Source organism: Pygoscelis adeliae, unplaced genomic scaffold (genome assembly GCF_000699105.1).
Source record: "Pygoscelis adeliae isolate BGI_AS28 unplaced genomic scaffold, ASM69910v1 Scaffold413, whole genome shotgun sequence".
Classification (NCBI taxonomy): domain Eukaryota; kingdom Metazoa; phylum Chordata; class Aves; order Sphenisciformes; family Spheniscidae; genus Pygoscelis; species Pygoscelis adeliae.
The window spans coordinates 1,484,483-1,507,010 of NW_008824403.1; the positions used below are offsets into that span (position 1 = coordinate 1,484,483).

Sequence of the window (22,528 nt, forward strand, 5' to 3'; positions counted from 1 at the left end):
CCTGCAGTGCTACAAATGAGATCATTAATTGTAAAGTAAGTTCAAACCCTATGATTTGGCAGAGACTGTTTTGGATAAATAGGCTCAGTGACTGCACTTGGAGTCTCCTCTTAGGAGCATATTCATCATGGGTCATATTGTTAAGCATAAACTGCTGCATTTTTGGTACATTGATTTTAAAAATATATTTCTAGGTATTCTGTATATAAGGATGCTGCAGCTTTACTGAGTTGACTCCAGAGAACCTCATAAAAAATTAGGTGCAGAGTCTGATGCCGCATTCATTCTTAAAATGGTCATTGACAACTCAAATTTCTGCACTTTGAAACCGTAACTATGTCTTTTAATCTGAGATGAATATATGTTAATTTTCTAATAAATTTTCATATGTTATATGATATGCATATATGTAGTTTTCTGCAAAATAGCAGACATGGAGTCAAAGAACATCTTCAAGATTATCTGCGTCTGAACCCCTTTAATTTGTCTGATCACTTAGGCATAACAGAAGTCAGAACTGAGCTCATAAATTCCATTCTTTATATATTTATATACTGATTCATTTAGAGGCCACCTGTCGAAACCATCAGTCACCTCAGGACACAGCATCAACAGACAATTAATGTTACACTTAATGCCAAGTACTCGTTAATGAAAACTAAACAGAAGCAAGGGCAGTGATGCAAACACACTACTGTTTCTCAGATAGTTTAGGCACAACATGAAAGGTAAAGCTAAAAATGCTTGTGTATGACTACATTTCATTTGGTCTTCTTGGCCTACATGTAATGCCCACAGTAGTGCTTAACTTAAAAGATGTTTACCTCTGATCCTTACAAGACTAAATTAGGGAATATGCAAGAATCAATGAATGTATTATGTGGAGTATATGTACAACTCTACTGCGACTAGAAATTTCTACACTCTCAGTTCTGCAGACATCTGACTTATGAGTAAGTTTCAGTGAAGTGACCGAGCAAAGAACAAGTTCAGTACTTTTATTCTCTGCTGGGAAAAAAAAAGATAATTGGTACATCCCAACTGTGTTTCCTCTTCCTTTGTCAGAGTCAGCCCCATATTATTCAGGAACAGGGACAATGCTGTGTGATCAAGACCACTGCAACAATATCTGACAGACATCTACCATTACATAAAGTAACAATAAATTATTACAAAGTTTGTAATCCAGCAACCAAATGATTGCAAAAAATATATAATTTAATCAAAATTCACATACAACAGAAAAGAACAAAGTAAATTAAATTCACTTTCTCATACCAAGAGTTTATCCAGCTCAAGTAGCAAGATTCTTTAGCTAGCCCGCCTTGAGACTTTCAGCTGTTTTCACAGGTGTGGAGTAAAACACTCATTATAAATAGTATGCAAATAAAACAAGGCCAAGGGAATAATCTATCAGTTGATCGGTGGGTTGTTCTGGTGTATAACTGATAAAAAGCAGGACAAAACATGTTATAAAAGCAGCATAGAAGAACTGAAAACCTGGGTTTTTTTCTTTAAGAAAAATGTGGGCACTCTTGGTTCTCATAGGTGCTGCAGCTGTTTCTGCTGACCTGCAGGATCTTGCCTTCGATGGGTAAGAACAGACAGCAAGTTTTATAGTTGCACCATTTCTTCTGCATGAGCAAAAGCCGTTCAACTGACTGACTTACCTGTTTCAAATCCAATCTTTGTGTCCCCCTTCAGGCAGAAGGTGTTTCGTGTGATTCCACAGAATGATGAGCAGGTGGAAATCATCAATTCCCTTGCCAGCAACATGCAGGTAAAGAACTTGGGGAAGGGGCTATATTGCATTTGAAAGGAACAAATTCCTTTTGTTCAGCTAACATGTATCTTAAAAAAAAAATAATCAGGCTGCTAAATTAAAGACCTAATCTTGATTCCATTCAAGCCAGCTGGAGTGTTTCTTCAGAAGGAACAGGACAAGGTGATAAAGCTAGAGCTATGCAAATAGATTCCAATACCTTCCTAGGAAGTCTGGTTAACCCAGTCTGCATATCAAAGTGCCCACCAGAATTTATTAATAGAATGAGTTAATCTGAAACGCTGTATTCAGTGTGGGGTGCTTTCAAGAATGTATTAGATAAAACATGGAAATTCCAACTACCAGAACTTTTACCATTATAGGCAAAATATTTTGCTCATGTAAATAATCTAAAAATCCATACTCCCAACAAATTGAACTTTTCTTTGGCCTCTAGTCTCTCATGTCATCTTTTCTTTGACTTTCCTTTAAAGCTTCCTTTCTATCCAACCAAGCTGCATGTTTCTTACTGACCTTGATGTAGATATATGATGACACAATGACACGAGAAAAAACAATAAAGACAGAAAATGTGTTTTCAATATTTCTCTTCAGCTTTGATGTTGTAAAATAGCTGTTGGTGAAAAAGACACCATTATCTGTAGGATGAAAGGATGGTATTTTTAACGAAGTACAGATGTGGAGAACTATCATCAACAGGCTAGAATAGCGTGCTGAAACAGTATTCTGTAGAAGAATATACTATTGGAATGGTGTGCCAATATTGAGAAAACTAATATACCATGCTTGCTTTTAAGTGTGTAGTATAAAGGGATTGTTTGTTTTCTTTTTCTTTTAAGCAAAGAAAATATCCCTGGACTACCATTGTTATACAAAGCAATCAGTCAGGACTGATGTAGTAGTATATCCTGGAATAGTCATCTCACTTGAAGACACGTAGTTCATGAATATGCCCACCAGCCCTATTTTCCTTTACATTCATGAGGTGAAAGGCTGAAAAGGCATTAGGTTGGCAAACCAGCTTTGCTTTCATTGGCCTTTAATAGGGTGCTAAATCCAGAGGTCTGGAAGCTGACTTCGGCAAAAATACGTGAAATAGTAATAGCACTGTCATTTGTCCATCCTGAACTAAACATCTTCCGAAGGCACAGGTTCCTCATACCAACTTTCGTGAACTGAGTCTTAAAAGCACTCATACAGACAACAGTCTTTACCAGCTGATTTAGGTAAAGTATTCGTGTAGCGTCTCTCTACCGCTGAGTCAGGAGTCCATTTCTGTCTAATGCTTACAGTCAAAAACCTCCAATGAAATCTGTACAAAGAATGAAGGAAGTTGTAAAGATAATTATAATATTCACAAGTCTGTATGTACTCAGATGCTGTAGAATACTTGGCATTTGTGAAACTGTCACTGCCATCTCCAGACTTCTGCCATATAAATTGCAGGGCCTAATAAAATCTTCTTAATCAATTTCCAGTTAAAATTTAGGTTGATACTTCTGGCAAGCAAGGTTAGGTCAGTGTAATAAGATAGGAAATAAATTTGGTATATTAATCGCAGTCAACATCACCATCACACATACACTCACCTAAAAATCATAGCCATATGTATGTTTTTATTTGTTTATGTATTCATTTGGCCTTCCTTCAGGTTGACTTTTGGCAGCCAGACTCTGTCACACTGGTAAGCCCAAAAATGCAAGTTGATTTCCGAGTTGAAGCTGACAAGTCTTTTGAGGTTGAAGATCTTTTGAAAGAAAGTGGAGTGGAGTATAGGTAAGTTTGTTCTCACTACTGTATTTTGAATAGAAGGAGATTGAACGCTGGGGAAAACGTGTTTGATCTTTTCATATTTGTCAACTGATCTTGTCACAAACTTCATCCCTGCTGTAGATGCCTCTACTGGGTTCAGCTTTCCTGTGGCAGTTCAAATGGACTGTAGCTGCTTTGTGTTAAAGGGGTGAGGTGAAATGTTGATAGAGGTAAGAGACAGGAAGCAAAGACTTACTACCAGGAATTTCCCCGAGGTGAAAGCTCACTGCAGTACACAAGGCTGGAGAATGGAGGGGACACGAAAGATTTCCCACTACAGACAAAATGTGGCAAAGGTCTAGAAAGAGCCAGAAAGTACACCAGACGGGTTTGCATGATAGTATCGGGGAACTGAAGTCAGAAAATGGTGAGCCCCAACGGCCACCATGAGGGGCTCCCCACGGAGCTCTCTAAGCTGCAGAACGATAGCTAGCGGGGCAAAAAACCCCAACTGGTGACAAAGAGAAGACAGTTGCCAGGTGAAGGGCCAAGGGAGTGGGGAGAACAGATTCCCAGGACAGCCTTGGGGTTACTCAAGTCACACAGCAGATCCATGGCAAGGATTTCTCCAAAGAGAGAGCTCTTAATTGGCTTAAATATTTCATAAGTATATTACCATGACCGAATACAACTGCAGCGTAAGTGGAGGGAATAGACCACACTGCCACATTACACATCCCTGAGAATGGAAGCATTGTAGTGGGTAGCACTGAGAGAGGATAAGGAGAAAAAAGCAGGACTGGGCAACTGCTTATACTTCATGTCTTCCAGTTACTATGCAAGCATTAATTGAGGATGAGAAGTTGACTTTGGGCTGGAGTGGAGTGGGGCTGTCTGTCTTCATTGCTCCTTTAGCTCCACCTGAGCTTTGCAAATTGGCTCGGCCCAGCTTGATTATCAGGCTTCTTCGATGTGTAATGGATATTCTGTCAACATCATGTACTCAGATACTGAAAGTCAGCATTACTCGATCAAATTCTCATGACTTCATTTGGCTGAGTGGAGAGTTTTTGTCTCTCAGCCCCATTGTTGTTGCTAGCAGACCAAATTCCTTCATTGGACACCACACAGTTCTCACTAAACATAACTTTTATGATCTGCTAAATCCAAGGATGATCCATCCCTAAACTTACTGGCCTCATGTTAACCATGTCTGATTTGGATGCTGCTGGGGGAACAGAATCTAAAAACATTCTGGAAGAAATAATTTTCAATAATGCCACAGCCCGCACACAGCACAGGAATCCCGTTTCAGTGGTATTTCCTCTTTGGCAAAGGAGGAGTTACTCTACATGCGTTAGTTTTTCCTATAATATTCATGAACTCCTTCAGGTCCATGCACAAATCTGTTGATTGCAACAAAGGCCATAACGTCTGGAAGGTGTCCCTGACAAACTTGAGTGGAGCGTCCTTGTCACAACCCAAGCCGTTACAATTCTTTTGAAGTGCAGCTGCAGTGCCATGACATCATGTCAATGTAGTCATTTGCACTGTTTGTTCTGAAGGCTGGTGGCGCCTCACAAACTGGCCTCCTGCTCTTCTATCCAAATCACAAATGATCAAGGACATATCCTGTCTGAGTAAGATTTGTAAGAATGTTAAGACAAGCACTGGAAAAACAAGAGGACTTCATTTTTTGATAACCAAGGTTGAAATATAAGCAAAAGGTCCTCAAGAGTATGCTCGACGATGAGCTGTGCCTTTGTGTCAGCCCCAGGGAAAGATGAACGGGAGAGATCCAACCAATCCTGACAGGATGCTGGGGTTTTCTTGCCATTGTGTGTTCTACTTTAATAGCCCACCTCACATGCAGTAAAGTAGCTTGGAGGATGGATAATGCCACCTGCAATAGAGTTGGCAAACCACACCCAAACTTCGGAAGCTTGGTTTGACAAAGAATTTCATCAGGCAAACATCTCTGGGTTGCTGCATGGGAGTGTTACGTTGCTGCGGTACTGTTACTGTCTTCCAGTGCCGTAAGTTCAAGAGAGGGCCCTTTTCCTATTGAGGCAGGGGCAATCTGGCAACATGAGGTCAGCCCAGAGCTCGTTTTTTACACACGCTCTGTCTCAGCATTGCCATTCTTCCTAAAGCAAACTGTTGCCGCCCTGGAGGTTAGTTACAATGGGAGTAAGTAGGCAGGTGCTAATTAGGGGGAAGCTATTGCTCCCTGATCATTCTCGTGGCAAGGTTGAGGCAGGAAGTAGGTTGAAACTTGAACCTAATATATCTTATTTTCAAATGCATAAATCAATCCCCCCCATGCTTCACTTCACAATCCATGCGGCCTTAATTCCAGGAAGCCCCTGAAATGTCTACCTGGTGCTTACTTTCCTGCTAGCAAATTGTGTGTTTCTCTTTACACTTTTCATGGTGCCTTATTGCAGAGTTCTGATTGACAACCTGCAGGCTGCACTGGACGCCCAGTTTGACAGCAAAGCTCGTACCACCGGACACAGCTATGAAAAGTACAACAACTGGGAAACGGTAAAGTAGAAGTTTGCCATTTTATTAGCTCGGTACCCTAGTCTCTGTAGTCAAAATGGCTTCTGATACGCTTCCAGCCTTCTTCCCTTTTCCTCTTCTGTTCCAACCATTAATATAACTCCTTCTCCAAACTTTCCTTCCTCTTCTCCTTTATTGCTCATTACCCAGTTAATCTGTATAACCCATCCCCCTACACCTATTTCCTCTACTTCTGCTCTCAGTGCTGCAAAGAAACTCTGGCAGAAACCCAATGACCGCGCTGACATGCTTCACTGCTAGTTTGCTCTTTCCTTTTCATTCCTTCTCCCATCTGCTCTGCAAAAAAAATTGATTCCATTCCTTGCTCCAATTCTAACTCTTCATCTTCCACCATAAGCTCTCCCCTCCTCGCACCTTTTTTCGCAGCCATGCTCATTTTTCCTGACACGTAATCTTGACCATGTCACTCTTCACATCTTTGCAGTGGCTCCTTATCATCCATTGCATCACAGTTCTTATACTTAAAAGTGTGACAATCTCCCCTTAATGTCTTTCCTTGCAAAAATCTTTCATTTTTGTGCTGATCATTGCCCGCTAAGCACCTGTTACATTTTCAAACAAGAAAATTTGTATTTTCTCTCCAAGTGGTACCTATAGATCACAGACAGAACTAATCAATTTTCTTCCACCAGAACTCTCCTAAAAAACCCAAAAAGTCTCCTTTTACAAGGCTATTTAAAAATAAGAACGAAAGCTCCTCTGAGTTTTCAAAGGTTACTGGCATGCAAAAACCCACCAACATCCATAACGTCAACCATTATTTCTAGTATTCTCTTGCCAGTTTGTCTAGATCTGTCTGCTGTTTCCTATCTTTTTCTGAGTTCATAGATTGCTCTTTGGGCATGAAATGCTTTTTTGTGTGCATGTGACAACTTTTTTGTGAGCTTCTGAAGGCACTTGTAACAAAGGGAATCTGCTCCAATATTAAGACAGTAAAGGCTGCTACTACTTCCCTTAAATAATAAATAGAATGAAGGAGATTTTCTTTCTTTTGTATCTGGTGTTGGTGGACTGTTCCTACAAATCCCTGTCCACCACTTCTGTCAGTAATTCAAGAATGATGATGAATAAAAGAACCATGAAACTGAAAAACTTTACAACATGTAGAAGGTTTGAGGCATTCAGTCTACTTAGCTTAACAAGAAAAACAGTTTTCTTTTGTTAAGGGAGTTTAAGGGTTGACAAGGTCATAACTATACAGGGTTAGCATTCAGAGTTTTGTAATCCCCCAGCCATTCTCCAATGACAGGTTTAGATAAATTCATACTAGAAAATCTTAATTCAGACATATAGCTCTAGTACAAGTAGGAATTAATTGTTGGAAATCTACAACTGTATTAAATATTAGGTCAAGTTAGGTGCTCAGAAGGACCGTTCTGGCTTGAAGTCTGTGAATTAATTACTCTGGACCTGAAGACAGAGACGTCAGTAAACTTAACCTCCTTATTAAACAGATAGCTGCTTGGACCGCTGATATTGCTGCTCAGAACCCAGACCTTGTCTCTCGCATTGTAATTGGGGAAACATATGAAGGACGGCCAATGTACCTTCTCAAAGTAAGTGCTTTGATTTCGTTGTGCCAGGCTTTTCCTCTATTAACCTCCACAAGATTATGATGTCTATTAAAACACTAATGATGCTAAGATAGTAATATACATTTTGCAGAAAATCTAATACATTTTGTTGACTACTACTATGATTTTTTCACCCTTTAAGATTTTTTTTTAAAAAGGGGCATAATGAATTATTAGAAGTTCAGACATAAAAATTTAACCACGCTCCTGAGAGCTATTTGAATGATCATCTACCTTTATGTTGTCTCCATCTGTTGTTTGTAAACCCATTTACTCTAAAAGGATCTATAAATGTCAGTCCCTTTAGCAATAGGCAACAAATTTGTTTGTATCTTACCTTCATCATATATAATTTTTTGGCATAACTAAGATACGATGACTTAAATAAAGGTGAAAGGATTAAGATTACTTGGCCAAAATTGCATAAGCATTTACAATAATATATCAGTCAAGCAAACAAGATCAACTCTTAGCAACACTACGGGAAATAAATCAATGGGTGCAGAATAATCAAATAATTGGGGGGGGAAGAAGCTTACCTACATTAATAAAACCAAAATTATTAAGAGTCTATTGTTTTAGCTTGAATATCATGGTCAGCTACAGCTGAGAGCACTCCATAGATTTCCATTTAATCAAGGGATGCTATATTTGTATAAAGTTTGACTTTTTAGGTCAGCAAGCTGACTGACTTGTTCTGCATGCAAATTATTTTGTTCAAGACCTCGGTTTTCTGTTGTTTTTTTTTCCTAGATGGGAAAAAGGGGTCCAAATAAGAAGGCCATCTTTATGGATTGTGGTTTCCATGCAAGAGAGTGGATCTCCCCCGCTTTTTGCCAGTGGTTTGTGAAAGAAGTCAGTAAGCTTAACGATGAAAAAATATTTTACAAAACGCAGCTATGTTTAAGAAAATCTTAAGTGACCAGTAAGAGCTGAGGCCACTGCAGATTGCCTTTTTACCTCTAAATACCTGTCCGCACATCCCTTCTCTCACCTCAGATGGTTAGGGTGTAACTACTTAAACCAGATCTTAATGGTCGGACCTGTAATCTTTCAGCATCTTAAGACTACCTAAAAGCATGTGTAAGAGGTACTGACAACTACAAGGGTTACTTACACAGCCTATAAATTCCTTTTTGCACCTGTAGTCAGAGAAAGGTGAGAGACAAGCAAATAGGTCTAGTAATACTATAAACATAGTCATGTTCTTTGCAGTCATAAGGAGTAGGGAATAAGGAAATTCAAGAGCACGTCAGAAGGCATCTGAACGCACGTCAGAACAGCCGTCTTCCTACAGCGTCAGGTGCTGTATTCCCTGCAACCAGCTTTACTCAGTAAGGCAACAGAGAGGGTGGAAACCTACCCTCAGCTAAGCACAGAGTGCACTGAGGTAATGCACCCACGAGAGGAGAAAGTCTATAGATGAAGCTCCCTAAACTCCACTCAGGAAGAGGGAAATGCATACACGTCCCTTTGAGCTGCCACTTCAAGTTGTACAGAATGGTTTCTAAAACATGGAACCATATTCAGGAAAGAGCTACACAGGTGAAATTAGCTTCACTTCAGGCTGGGATACTTTAGGCCTTGAATTAAACAATTTTATCATCTTTTTGTCTTTTCCTTCTCCTCACCACCAATATAAAGCAGGTGGAAGTTATCAAATGCTGCACAGTCTTCTCTACAGAGAAGAGGTATATTCCCCCTCAGCAGGGGGAGATCAATCAACTTAGCAGAACAACTCACTGATTGAATCTCAAATTTTGTAAGAATTCCTGCTTGAGGATTAAAAAAAAAAACCAACACAACAAACCCAGAAGCAGCAGCTGGGATTTAAAACCCAAGTAAAGGAAAGCCAAAGTACGTGAGCGAGCCATGCTGGCAGAGGTCTTGGTGGCAAGTATAATCTCAGTCTTATCAGACAGCCATGCGGTTTTGTGTAGGGAGCAGTGGAAATTGGAAGTGACATCTCAGTGGAGTCAATGGGAATGTGATTTCATTATCTTTTAATAAGGCTGCAGACAGTATGTGCTACCATTTTTCTTTTAGCAATTCACGTCACTACAGCTGTCATTTTCACTGTCTGGTCACTTAATTCATGGGTGTACCTGACACCAGCAGTGGCTCTGCTCAGTGGATCCAAGTGTGGATAGGCAGAAGTGCTTTAAAAGCACAGTCCTCTGAACGTCATCAGGGTTTACTTGGGATGGCTTCTAGACATAAAAGTAAAAAAAAAACCTGGAGAAAAACATGAGTAAGGTGGATGTTATCTGTATCTCCAAAAAAAACAAGCATAAAAAAACAAAACAGGAAAAAGTAAGTTCTAATGAGCTGAAACTGCTTTTCTAGATTCTACATCCAACCTTCCCACTTGCTCGTTACAGGACAATGGATGCCTTTCTCCACTGCATTGCTCCCCGTGTTGTCCTTTATGTCTGTGTAAAGTAAAGGAAACATGGGTGCAACATACTTCTTAGGGCAAATTTCCATGATCATTGAGGCTCCCTCAACACCGATATAAATCTGTGGACAAGCATACAAAGTGCCAGGCCATGAACAATCGGGATATACAGGTTTATGGCAGGAGTTCTTATGTTCGTTATTCAATGTATGTGTCTGGAAAAGTGCAGGGAAAAATCTGCCTCCCTATGAATACGTGCATCCACAGCATTATGACTGGAAATGTGTAAGGATGTTCTTTGGAAATATGCTCTATAATTTTGGTTATTGATGAAATTTCTCTGCACAACAAATACAAAAAATGGGAATAATGATTTTTGCCTTCTCACATAAATTAAACCCAAACCTTTAAGGTGACAGGATGTAGGGAGAATATATGGACAGGAACTTTGCTCTATCTGTAAAAAAGAAGTTAGTAGATGGAAATCTCTTTCCAGTGATTTATTATCCTGTTCAAAATCAACATTGTTTTACCATATAATTTATCTACCAGAATGAGATGGCTTTCTAACAGCAGTGTGGTTTGAGTCAGTGTAAATCCTCTAAGTATATGTAATATTACAGAGCTGCCATCTCACGTGGTGGAGTGACCTGGATGACTCTGCCCACCACATTCATTAATTCCCGATCCAGACTCAGGTCTTTAAATACACACAGGAGATACAGATCTACGAAGGTGTCATCAGCTTTTTCTACTTTTCTCCAACTAGGCTGTTGAGACCTATGGAAAAGATACTGTCATGACCACACTTCTCAACAGCTTGGACTTCTATGTTTTGCCTGTTGTTAATATCGATGGTTACATTTACACTTGGACAAAGGCAAGTACATTCTTCTTTCTCCAGAAGAGTATTGCTGGAAAAGCCAACTGTTAGAACTTTCTCTTAGTTTTGATCTATGCTCCACTGTTCTATTTCAGGACCGCATGTGGAGAAAGACACGCTCTAAAAATGCTGGTAGCCGTTGCATTGGTACAGATCCCAACAGGAATTTTAATGCTGGCTGGTGCAGTAAGTGTCTCCTAACAATAGCTGCAAGTGATCATACAGAGGTGCAATAGCCAAGATGTTTAATTATGGATTTTCCCTACCTGATGGTTGGTCCAGCTGAAGCTGGAGTGAAGACCACCAGTATAGCATTGTGGAGTAGCTTGTGTTCAATTTTTGGGGCAGTTTTGGGCAAAACCCAGACTTTGGTGACCCACGTCATCAGTATGGCTACTTGTATGAACATATATATACACACACGTGCATATATATAGACACTATATATACATACATATACACATCTATATACACACACACACTTCTGTGAGTTCAGAACAGAAATCGAAAGTTTTCTTGTGGTTGGTTTCACTCAGTGGAGAGGGGTCTCTTTTGAGTGGTTTCCACTCGGCTGCTTCCTGGAAGCGTCCTAAAAATGGGGGAGATATGCAAGGAGGGGACTGTTAAGTACTGAAGCAAATCAATATCCCAAATCACCTACATAATATAGGGCTTTACATCAATACTCATGTTCTTCCAACTATGCACACTGTACAGGGCATATTTATTTAATGCTATGTCACGTTGCCCAGCATCTTAACTACGCAATCAAATATTCTCTCCTCTGATATGGCATGTGTGTCAGTAGGATTTCCAAGGCTTATCTACAAAAGTGGTGTAACATGACTGTCCTAACAACCAAATTTTTCATTAAATACTCATTAAATTCACCTTTCTTCCCAGCTCTTGGGGCCTCAAAAAACTGCTGTGATTCCACTTACTGTGGCTCTGCACCTGAGTCTGAAAAGGAGACCAAGGCTTTGGCTGATTTTATTCGTGAACATCTTCCTACAATCAAGGCATACTTGACGATTCACTCCTATTCCCAGCTGCTACTGTTTCCTTATTCGTACACTTACAAACTACCATCGAATTACGAGGAACTGGTAAGTCTCTTTGTCATTTTGACATAATGAAAAGAATAAGTAAAAATCATCACTTGCTGTTTAGGTCCATTTAACTTCAAGCAGTTTCTTTAACATCTGGAAAGAATCTGTACTGCCAGTTTTTGAAAATTCTTCAGTCTTTCATAGTAAGAACAAGGGAAACGGTGATGGCTTCAAGACAGTTCAAGCACAGGATAAACTCAAGAGCCTTATTTAATTTCCACATACGTAATGAGTTTGCCACAAGGTCAGGTTTGTCTTCCAGTCATGCTATACAGAAATCCACTACTCTGTGCAGCACTGCTTTGTCCTGACTCAAGAGGTTGCTGTGTATGTAGCTTTAATACTTTGCATAGAAACATTATGCCCTGTAAGTCAAGCTAATAGCTCGATAGATTGTAATAACTATGAAATGACTGAACTGGTATCATCAACAGCAGACAAGGATCTCCGTCTACCACTTCCTAACGACCCTTAGTTCTCACTGGAGTAAAACGGTGAAAGTCCTATTGTTACAGGTTCAGGACAACGAGGCAGTTTTTGTCAAAAGTATAATTAAAAAGTTAGATACAAAACAGTATCTAACAAAAAGTTTCAGTTCTGAGGCCTTTCTAAAGAGACCTGGATTCAAACACACCTTTTATTTGGAAGAGGAGAGGATGAATGTGGTGTTTTAAAGGACAACGCCTCTTTTATTCATCCTAGAGAAAGGCCACACCCTAATGCCATTTAAGTAAGATAACAACAGTCTGGAATATTTTTTTTTTTTTATCCTTAAAAACAGAGAGTGGGGTTAAAACTATTAAATGTGTATAAAAGTTGTAAACATTTTATAAGGCCAAAAATCAGCAATCACGAATAATAAAATGACTTCAGTTCTCTGGCATATTAGCAATTAGAAGCTGTTGTCAGGGAAAACAACACAGCAAAACAAAACAAACAAATCTTGATTCCCCCCCTTTCCCGGATGCTGCCAAAAGGCCAAGGCAACAACACTGTGTGTTGCTCTGCTGTGCAGGTTTGACAGATTTATGAGCGCTCCCAAATAGATGTCATGATTCTGAAGCACAAATACAAACTGGGGCCAACAGTGAAGTTTCTTGTTACAGTTTTTACAGCTTAAAAGAGAGGATGACATTTAGATGAAGATTTTGTTTTCTGAATTTATATTCCAGAAATTTTTAATTGTAATTATTCCAGGGAACTGTAGTAATTTCTTGTCTTCAGTTTTTACAAAAGCTTCACATTTCACTCACTGCAGTTCAGTCTAAAGTAATAAAACAACACAAAACCCTTGAAGCTGCTTTGTTGTCAAGATCACAAAGTTCCCATGTGTTAAAAATTTGCATGACATTCTGCCCAATTTTTTGAATCAAGAGCAAATGTGATGAAACGTAACTAAAAGTACAGCATGTTTCTCACAGTATTAAATGGAAAAAGTTTACCTTGACAGCTCATTATTAAAACAATCCTTAACAATAGGAAAGAACCTATGTGCTTTTCTAGGTTTTCAAATTCTTTTATTAAATTAAAATTTTATATTAGCAATATTCTATTCTAATAGACAGTAAAATTTAACGAATCACCCATACTAAGGTTCTACAGTTTTTATCAATACAAACTCTTCTTTCCTGCCATGGAGGACAATTCTGCTATTACCATTCAGCATAAAAAATAAATAGCTCAGGAATGCAGGCTATATATTTCCTTTCAACCATTTGATTTCACTTTATAAGTTAGTCTTTCCAACATCACTTTATCCTGTATTTTAAATCCGGCACACTGAGCCCAGAGGGAGTTCCATTATTTTCCACTACAAAGCAATCGCAAATCTCACCACCATGACAAGATGACCTTATGAGTGTTTTTCACGTCTTAATTAAGGGAAAATATTTCCTCTATTGGCGATCCCAACAAAAAGACAGCAGGATCCCAGAGGTGTTCAACTTGTGCAGTATCTGATTTTAACAAGGGAAGACTTCTTGCCAAAAATCCCTCTTTTGGAAAATGAGTATCACCCAATCAACATTGCCTGTAGTTGGGATAATTAAACAGAAAAGGCCTAATTCACTCCAATGTCAGTGAATTAAATAGAAAGACTGACTTCAACAGGCTCCGGGTCAGGTTCGAAAGTGCAGCTTTTCAGGTTACTTCAAATAACTAAAACACATTCATTTAAGCTGTGACTAAAGGAAATTTAAGATTTTCAATCAACAATTGTACTTGCTTGAAATGAGACAGCTACCTAAAGAGGTATTATTTTGTATGCCAATTGTTGTGTTTCATGTCTAAAAGTTCTGTCTAGATTTAGAATTTAAAGAAATGCTGAAGAATGAGAATCTCAACTTTTAATAGAAATTGTTTGGGCAAATAAAAGGATCACAAATCATTTTGCAAATGAAGAAGCAAAATTTATAGTGCCATTATCTTAGATGTTATTTTTACTCTGACAGATCTAATAAACTAAAGGAAATATAGTTGCAATTTCTTATCTCTTTCAGCGAGCAACTGGACATGTGCTTAAACAAAACCTCACATGTCTGGCTTATCATTAACAACATTTTGTTCCATTGTATTTAATGAAAGGTAGCATAATACTATGGGGCTTATGCTGCATTCCAGTGTCTGAGATATAGAAGGGGACAAAAAGTGAGTAATTTGAGATTGAAGACACTAAGTCTGCAGAAGAGAAAGATCTAGAGAACGCTTGTACCTTCCTTTCCTGCAAGCGGGGGCTCAAAAGACCTTTTCTGTTCGCAGCCTCAAGAAATCACCAGAAGGCATAAAACCATTCTGGTTTTGGTTTCTCAGGTAGAACAGGGCACTCTGAGAATCCCAGACATCCTTTACCTTCCACTGCATTGCTACAGCAAATCAGAACAACCTCAAAGTTATTGTAACTTAGTTTGAGTCAGGGATTAGAACTATCCCTCAACCACCCCCGGCCCTGGGGTGTAAAACATGATGAAAGTTACGCACGTCCCTTCCTTCCCACAACTTCCCACTCTTCTCCTTAGATGCAAGAGGATCTCTGAGGATCTCACAAGGATTTTCCCAAAACTTTTCTCCCTTTATTCAGGGTTGTTGTTTTGCTTTTCCCCCCACTCCTGGGGTGTTGCACAAAACTTTCACTGTTACCCAAACAATACTTGAACAACAAAAATAAAAACACTCAAGACAGGAAAATCTAGGTCAGGAATTTCTCAGAAGTTATGCAACATTCTTGTGATGACACCCTGGAAGAAATATATCCTCCTTTTTGGTGAATCACATTTTGCCTGCTTCATAATCCTCTCTTGACTCATTTTTTACTATACCCTGGAGTGTTCTCCGGCACACAGAATACACACTTGAATCCATCTCCTACAAAGAATCGAAGCATTAGCTTTTCACAATTAAAAAATGTGCTTGGCAAGACCAGTATCTCTCCACACCCCAAAGAGATTCTTTTCATCTTTATTTTACTATTCACATTTTTGTCCTCTTGCAGTAAAGAACTCTGTATTTAATCTCACTTTTCATAAACAGTTCAGCTGATATTTTTTAATCAGGTCATATTTTGGCCTTAGCTTCCTATTAGGTCACCCTACACTTTCCTCATTTTCAGCAGACAAATCTAGCTTTATCAGTTCTTGTTTGTATTTGAAGTGGCTCTGAACTATGATTTGATCGAGCAAAAGAATGTGCATCGTGCCCTTCCTTCCTTTCCAGGTTTAATTCCATTTCTCAGTTAAACAACAAACTCAGTGCCAAATACATGTCTGCAGCCAGCTCATACTCATTGTCAGATTAATGTATGTGTATTATTACAGTTTGGCAGGCTGCAGAATATTATATTAATTTACAACCCAAGATAATTTTCTAGACATGGGATTTCAGTTCTTATTACTTGAAGGCGTACTGGCCACATTGGTTATTGTTTAAGCTCACCGAAATTCACCTTCCATATTGGGTTGGTCTAGCATTTCATTTCCTCGAGTGCTTAGAATAGGATATAGCAGAAAGTGGAGATATGCCCAGAGTCTGTGCAGCCTGCAAGAAGAGTGAATTTCAAATATATTGCATGACTTTGTGAATGTCGGTCTGATTATTTAACCTGATGCCTGGCGGCAAAGTCTTTTCACTCCTGACTTTATTCCTGAATGTGTTTAAGATATACGAGACCTGTGGGTAAGAATTTTTGAACAGCAAAAATCCTATCATCTAAGAGATTCGGACATACCGACGAGGAGTTGCAACCTATGCTGCTGTTGTATCCGTGCTGTTGCAAACTCCTGTGATTGTACTACTTGTTACGAGTAAATATCGGTAAAGTCAACTGGGAAGCACAACGAACAGGAAAGTGGGCAAGAAAAGCAATATCTGGAATGGGCTTCACAGCTCCTCCACTGAGTTTGCCACAACAGACGTCCCACAAGAGAACTGCTCTGTACTGACAGTTACAATTGTGAAAAGGATGTTTTTAGTAGCAGCGTCTTCCAGATGAAGCTTGTGTATGAGTCTGGCTCAAAGACAAGAGTCTCCAACAGGTGTAGGGCACGTTCACCTTAACTCAGTCACACTGGAAACCCTCTCACCAAGGATCGATTTCTTAAACACTCTGTGAGACTGCCACAGAGAAACAGGCTTGCAAAGAAAAAAGAAGCATCATACCGAAGTCCCCCACTTGGCTGGATTCCCTGGACTCTTGGAGGAGATGCTTAACTATGAGCAACAACAGAACAGCAAACTAAATTACACATCAGTCCTGCACTCTTTTGAGGGGAGTCTGTTTTTATTGGCAAAACAAGCCTCAGAAGTTTAGCTTCACTTGGCTAAAGCTAACTTTGCAAATACCACATTTTCAGACTTTCATTACAAAGGAAGCTGAGGGTCGTTTAAGTAGCGCATGAGACCAAGGTGAAGTGAAAATACAGTTTTCAGCCTCGGGCAAATCAGTCTGCAGTCCAGTGAGGAAAGAGAGCAAGAGGTCCAGTCAATCAGTGAAAAGGCTTCTCCAGATCACTGTCAGACTGTGAGGGCAAAGGGAGTTGTCCACATGCAGCAGCTGCATAATCAACATCCCTGAAGTGTTTCTAAACAGCCACAAGCTGCTGGCAAATCTAGCCTGATGATACAAGAGTAAAATGACGGAGACGCTCCCCAAAAAACTACCTATTAACACACAGAAGATGCTTAGCCTGATAATTTATCTTGTAGTTCAAAACGCCAGATGTGGTGAGAAAGAGAGGCCGGTAACATATCTTTCATCAAAAGCTAATAACTGAAAAAATAGGTTTAAAGGTTGTGAATTATGTAAGGTAATGGCAACTGAGAACACAACTCTGCTGTCTCACTGGCCCGTGCACTCTGTACACAAGATTAAGCAAAATATTAGTAATTGCTGTGCAAACACAGATGGGTGATCAGCGCAGGGAATACCACCTCTGCTGAAATGACCAGCTCTGCGAGTTCAGCTGCAAGTCAGAAGCTGAAAAGCCATTTCTGCTCCCAGTTACAAGGTATTAATTTGGATTTATTTCGAGGACTTCAGGGCGCCTGTTGTTTCTCTGCTATTATAACTCTCAGCAAAATTTTCCTTGCAAGAAAGGGATTCTTAACAGTAAAAAACCAACCAAACAAACTCCAAACAAACCACAACAATTCAGTTAAGCCAGTTGTGCAAAGAGATCTAGAAAAATCACTCAACAGCAAAGAGTATCCCCAAAGGTCAAAAAGATAGCAGTGTTTCTCCTTGCAGCTGTATTCCCAATAACATACAGGCTTGAAAATCCAAACCACTTTTCAAAAGCTAAATATCACTTTCCCTTTTGGAAAATGGTGGGCATTATTTATATACCTCTGCATAAACTGCCATGTTATTTCCTTTTTATGGATGGTTTTGAGTAATTGTGCTATTTAAAAAAAAAAAAAAATTTTTTCCTCGTATTTCGTATTTATACTCACAAGTATTACTTAATTTTTATTATTCCTGAAAGTTTTATATTACATTATTATTAAAAGGTGACTTCAGTTCCTATAAAGTTGAATTTTTTTTTAACCTTTAGGTTTTGGACTATAAATCTATTAGGAAAAACTTAAAGGAAAAAAATCAGATAGCAAAACTTCTGATAAAGTTTCATTTCATGATGAAGTCATAAATGGTCAGTCATGTTTTTCACTTAGAGAGGGTCATTTAAAATACTACCTCGATCTCCAACCTGGAGGAAGTTGTTTATTTGGATTCCAGGCTCTTAACAGCTGGAAATCTCAACTGCTCTTTCTACAAATCTCTCTTTTTTCAACTTCCTGGCCAATAATAAAAAAAAAAAAGAATAAAAAAATCCCTCAGGTAAAAAGGCTTCCTGACATACTTTTTCTGGTATCTGTTCTGGTATGATTTAAAGCCATCATCTGGCAGTGAGTGAAAGGAATGCCCTATTCTTCCCAAAGAGCAGCTCTGCTGTTCTATTGCCCCAACCATGCGGTTTACTAAAGAGAGAGCAAATACTAGTTACCAACAGGTCCATACACAGTATCAGACTATCTTTACAAATTTGATTTCCACTTTGCATCTATTTGAAAAGAGGAAGAATCAGTTTACATTTAAAAATTCATTTACTACTGAGAGAAGATTTGACTCAATCTCAGCTGCTGATTAAATGTATATATTACAACCAAAAGATGACCGAAGAAAACAAGGTATCACTAGCAGATAGTAGTCTCCAACCTCTACAATCCCCTCAACATGTGTTAAAAATTATTACGGATTTTAGAAAAAACAGCTTGTTAAGGGATTAAAAAAACCCAACCAAACAAAAAACCCCCAACACTGGAGAGAGCTCAGCTACCCCAATTGCTCTGAGTCCAACGACCACAAATTCCTACAGCAAACTCCCATGTTTCTAGGATGTTCAAAATCCAACATTTGGGAATGGGAAAACACTTGCAATTCTCCAATAAAGTAGGCTGCCAGTGCTAATGCAAACATATTTTGATGCTGTTTTGTAGAAACTGAGAAAGCTCTCTCACTTAACTAAGATTTCCCAAACACGTTGTCCAATATGCCTTTTCGAGTAATTCACAGGAACACTTGAAGCATAAGGACAAACAAAGAATATTTTACAATATATCTTCCACTGGGAAGTAAGCCAGAGTATAACCTACAGAGAAAGAAGGGGCTTGAGGAAATTCCTAGAACAGTAAGCCATTCAGCTGCAAGCTATAAAGATAGATATGGCAACTTATTCTTACGCTGAACATCTGCTTTCAAAAATCATTCATATTTATCATCTGTTAGTAATAGTTTTCATGTTTTATTACCAACATGCCGTATAATGAAGAACTGGAAAAGCCACACGTTCCAAGGAAAAGCCTGTAATTTTCCTTAATGCAAACATACAAAGCTTCATAGTTACTATTGATGGGCCTGATCCAACCCTTGCTGAAATCAGTGGGAGTTGAATGAGTCCCTCTGTGCACAGGAAATGAATTGAAATTAATGAGACTACATATGGTTCCAAGGTAATTTATGCCTTTTTCTGGCTGTTAATATTTATAAGACCTTAATCTGCTTCCACTTGTATCAGTGTTCAACTCCACTGACTAAGCTGACTCTACTCTGAATTTATAGCTGCATGAATAGAAGGAAAAGAAAGGCTATTGTATGTTCGCAATTTACTGTACCAAGTTATTACTATTCTCTAAGATTCTCTTACCTCTAAATAAGATTCCTTATTTAGTTTTAATCTTGTACAAGTTTCTTCTAAGTATAGAAAAGCCTGTTACCTGTTGTCCCCTTACCTATCCAAACTATACTGGACTATACAGCAGGCTGTACATCAATAGAGCAATACACGGACTGGACTATACTCCATTAAAGCTTGGAGAACGAGCTCTTTGCTGATAAGCTCGTTTCAAAACAATAGGACAAGCTGTGTCTTGTCAGCTACCGACACCTATAGTCATTCCGAGAGGTGTATTTTCAGTTTCCAAGAGGTGAGTTTTTATTTTCAAATAAAAACTTCCCAAGCCTGGCTTTTCAGTTCATTCAACAATGCATTTGCTTAGGTTCACTCAGAAAGCCTCTGAAAATCTGCATTTATCGTTCTTCTTTTCCTGCAGAATTCCATTGCTCATGCCGCATCCAAACGGCTGGCGAGTTTGTATAACACCGAATATACATACGGCCCAGGAGCTACAACAATCTGTAAGTGCTGGCCTAAATACACTAGCCATCTATATTAACTGCTACTAGGACTACCAAATGCAGTTTTCTAGCGATTCTTGTTCCTCTTCCTAAGTAGTCCCCTTCCTTCTTCACAAGCATATGCTCAGAGGTATATATGGAATCTGTAATTTCTAAAATATGGGATGATGTATTCCTTAAGGATCCCAGGGAGTGTGTGACCCCTGGAAGGTAAAGTGATATGGTAAAGTGTTTAGGAATTCATGTGTGTAGCGTGAATTCCTAAATCATACGCGGCTTAGATCTAAACATAAAAATCTCAAACTGAGATTTTCTACATTTCCAGCATCTCCAAGTCAAAGTGAAAAGACGATGTGAATCCTAAAGAATGGCTTCAACCACTCTAGCACCACAGATAATTATTTCTTCTAGTTTGCATTACAGTCTGAGAAACGTACTAATTACAATTCCATTCTTCTACCCCTCCTGGGAACTCAGCTGTCAGGATATGGCCTTTGCAGTGTCAAAAGCCGAGCTGAGGTTGCCAAATCAAGATTTCTAGAACTTTAATATCTCCTATATTTAAGATCTCTTAATTTCCTTAAATATGGAAACTAATCTCTTTTCCCTATTTCTCTTTCCTTAAATAAATTAAAAAACCTTTACAAAACAGTTTCACCCAATTTTTAGAATATTTGTGGAGATTTTTCCTTTAAAAATGTTTTGGTGATGCTTAGCAATTCTGGAGGCTCCTTCCTTAGCAAAAGAGACTTTGACTGGAAAGGGAGGGTACCATTGGTCCAGAAGAAAAGATGGAGCTGATATCCCAGATCCCCATTTCTTCCAGACCTGTACGAACCTCAGAAAGCTACCCAGTGAGAAGGTATTTGCTTCTGATACCAAATCTTTCTAAACAACCCCACGCAAGCATGCCATTCTCCTGTTCCCTAGACATTCCTCCCATGGTCTCCCCACAATATTGACAAGGAGGGAGCGGTTTAGCTCGTTTACATTCACTTGCATGCACCAGCTGGAAGGAAGCTGACAAACGGCCTAAAATCACAGAAGCTTTTCCATGAGCAGGAGAAATCAATCAATTCACTGAATATTCCTTTTTATCTGTCCTTTCTGCATTTCTGGCTACGTGACTTGACTCCAAAGTATACCGCATTTCAATGCGTAGCCTCACTTTTCCAGTTAAGCTTAATTTTATTTCTTTATCAACAGATCCTGCTGCAGGGGGCTCTGACGACTGGGCTTACGATCAAGGCATCAAGTACTCTTTCACTTTTGAGCTCCGAGACACTGGTAGATATGGTTTTGTTCTCCCTGAATCTCAGATAAAGCCAACCTGTGAAGAGACTCTACTTGCTGTTAAATACATTGCCAATTATGTCCTTGAGCACTTGTATTAGAATGGAGTTCTAAAAACTATTAAAGAAGGTTTTATTCAAAGATGCCTTCCTTTTTATTCTTCCCTAACAATAGGTTTTTATTTCTCTGTACTTAACGTTCTTAGTCATATCCTTAGTCTATCATAGGTCAATAAAACTGCAAGTTTGTCAAGAGAAATTATATCTTTTATTAAGGCAACTGATATAGTCGGGGGGGGGACTAAAAAGAGCACAAGAAGCTTAATCAACTTAAGGTAAAGGTTGCCTTAATGATTAAAATCATCTTTACACAGAGCAAACAGGCAAAGCATTAGAACTCACACAGCCTGCATGCTAAACAGAACGAGAACAGCCAGGTGATTCATACAAACGCACTTTCATCCAACCATTCATTGCCTTTATGGCAACAGCAGCAAGGAAAAGTTCACATCGCGTCCTTTTAAAATGATGTTAGCTGTGAGACGCTCTTGCGAATTTTCTCAAAACCCACCCTGGATCTGCCCCGTTACCGAAAACTAGTTTGGGTCTGAGGTCACTGCTAGTCCCGTCTGCACTCGGTGCTGAAGCTTATAATTACTATTAGTTTTAAAGACCAAGACTTGATACAAACGACGCTATAAACTGCCCTGCATTTAAAGCTCTCACCCTCACTACAGTAGCGTTTCTCAAAATATTCTGAGAGTCCTGGTACTTCCTGGGGCCCCACATGTTCCTACCGTCATGAGCGGAAGAATCGTAAACAGCCAGAAAGACTAAGTCTGGTGATAAATGATTAACTGTTTCTTTCATGAGAAGCTGTAAAGAATTATCCCCTCCCGATCAATTTTCTGTTCAGGTAATGTGGGTCTGATTGGGTCAGAGTGAGTGAGAGTGATAAATAGTCAC

At 39.1% G+C, this 22,528-nt stretch overlaps 1 protein-coding gene across 1 annotated transcript; it reads left to right on the top strand.

Moving 5' to 3' along the window:
- The first annotated feature begins 1,523 nt into the window (after positions 1–1,523).
- LOC103913837 (carboxypeptidase B-like) lies at positions 1,524–21,701 on the top strand. Its single transcript, XM_009320388.1, has 11 exons — positions 1,524–1,594; positions 1,705–1,780; positions 3,435–3,559; positions 5,983–6,082; positions 7,576–7,677; positions 8,449–8,550; positions 10,863–10,973; positions 11,072–11,162; positions 11,880–12,082; positions 20,186–20,270; positions 21,477–21,701. The coding sequence occupies exons 1-11, from the start codon at positions 1,524–1,526 to the stop codon at positions 21,662–21,664; spliced, it is 1,254 nt and encodes a 417-aa protein (XP_009318663.1). The 3' UTR covers positions 21,665–21,701.
- Positions 21,702–22,528: the final 827 nt, after the last annotated feature.

Bases quoted from the DNA above. Each gene is read 5' to 3' on its own strand.
- LOC103913837 (XM_009320388.1), top strand. From the start codon at position 1,524: ATGTGGGCACTCTTGGTTCTCATAGGTGCTGCAGCTGTTTCTGCTGAC. The intron at 11,163-11,879 runs GTAAGTGTCTCC...CTTTCTTCCCAG, and splicing joins TTTTAATGCTGGCTGGTGCA to CTCTTGGGGCCTCAAAAAAC. The intron at 20,271-21,476 runs GTAAGTGCTGGC...CTTTATCAACAG, and splicing joins CCCAGGAGCTACAACAATCT to ATCCTGCTGCAGGGGGCTCT.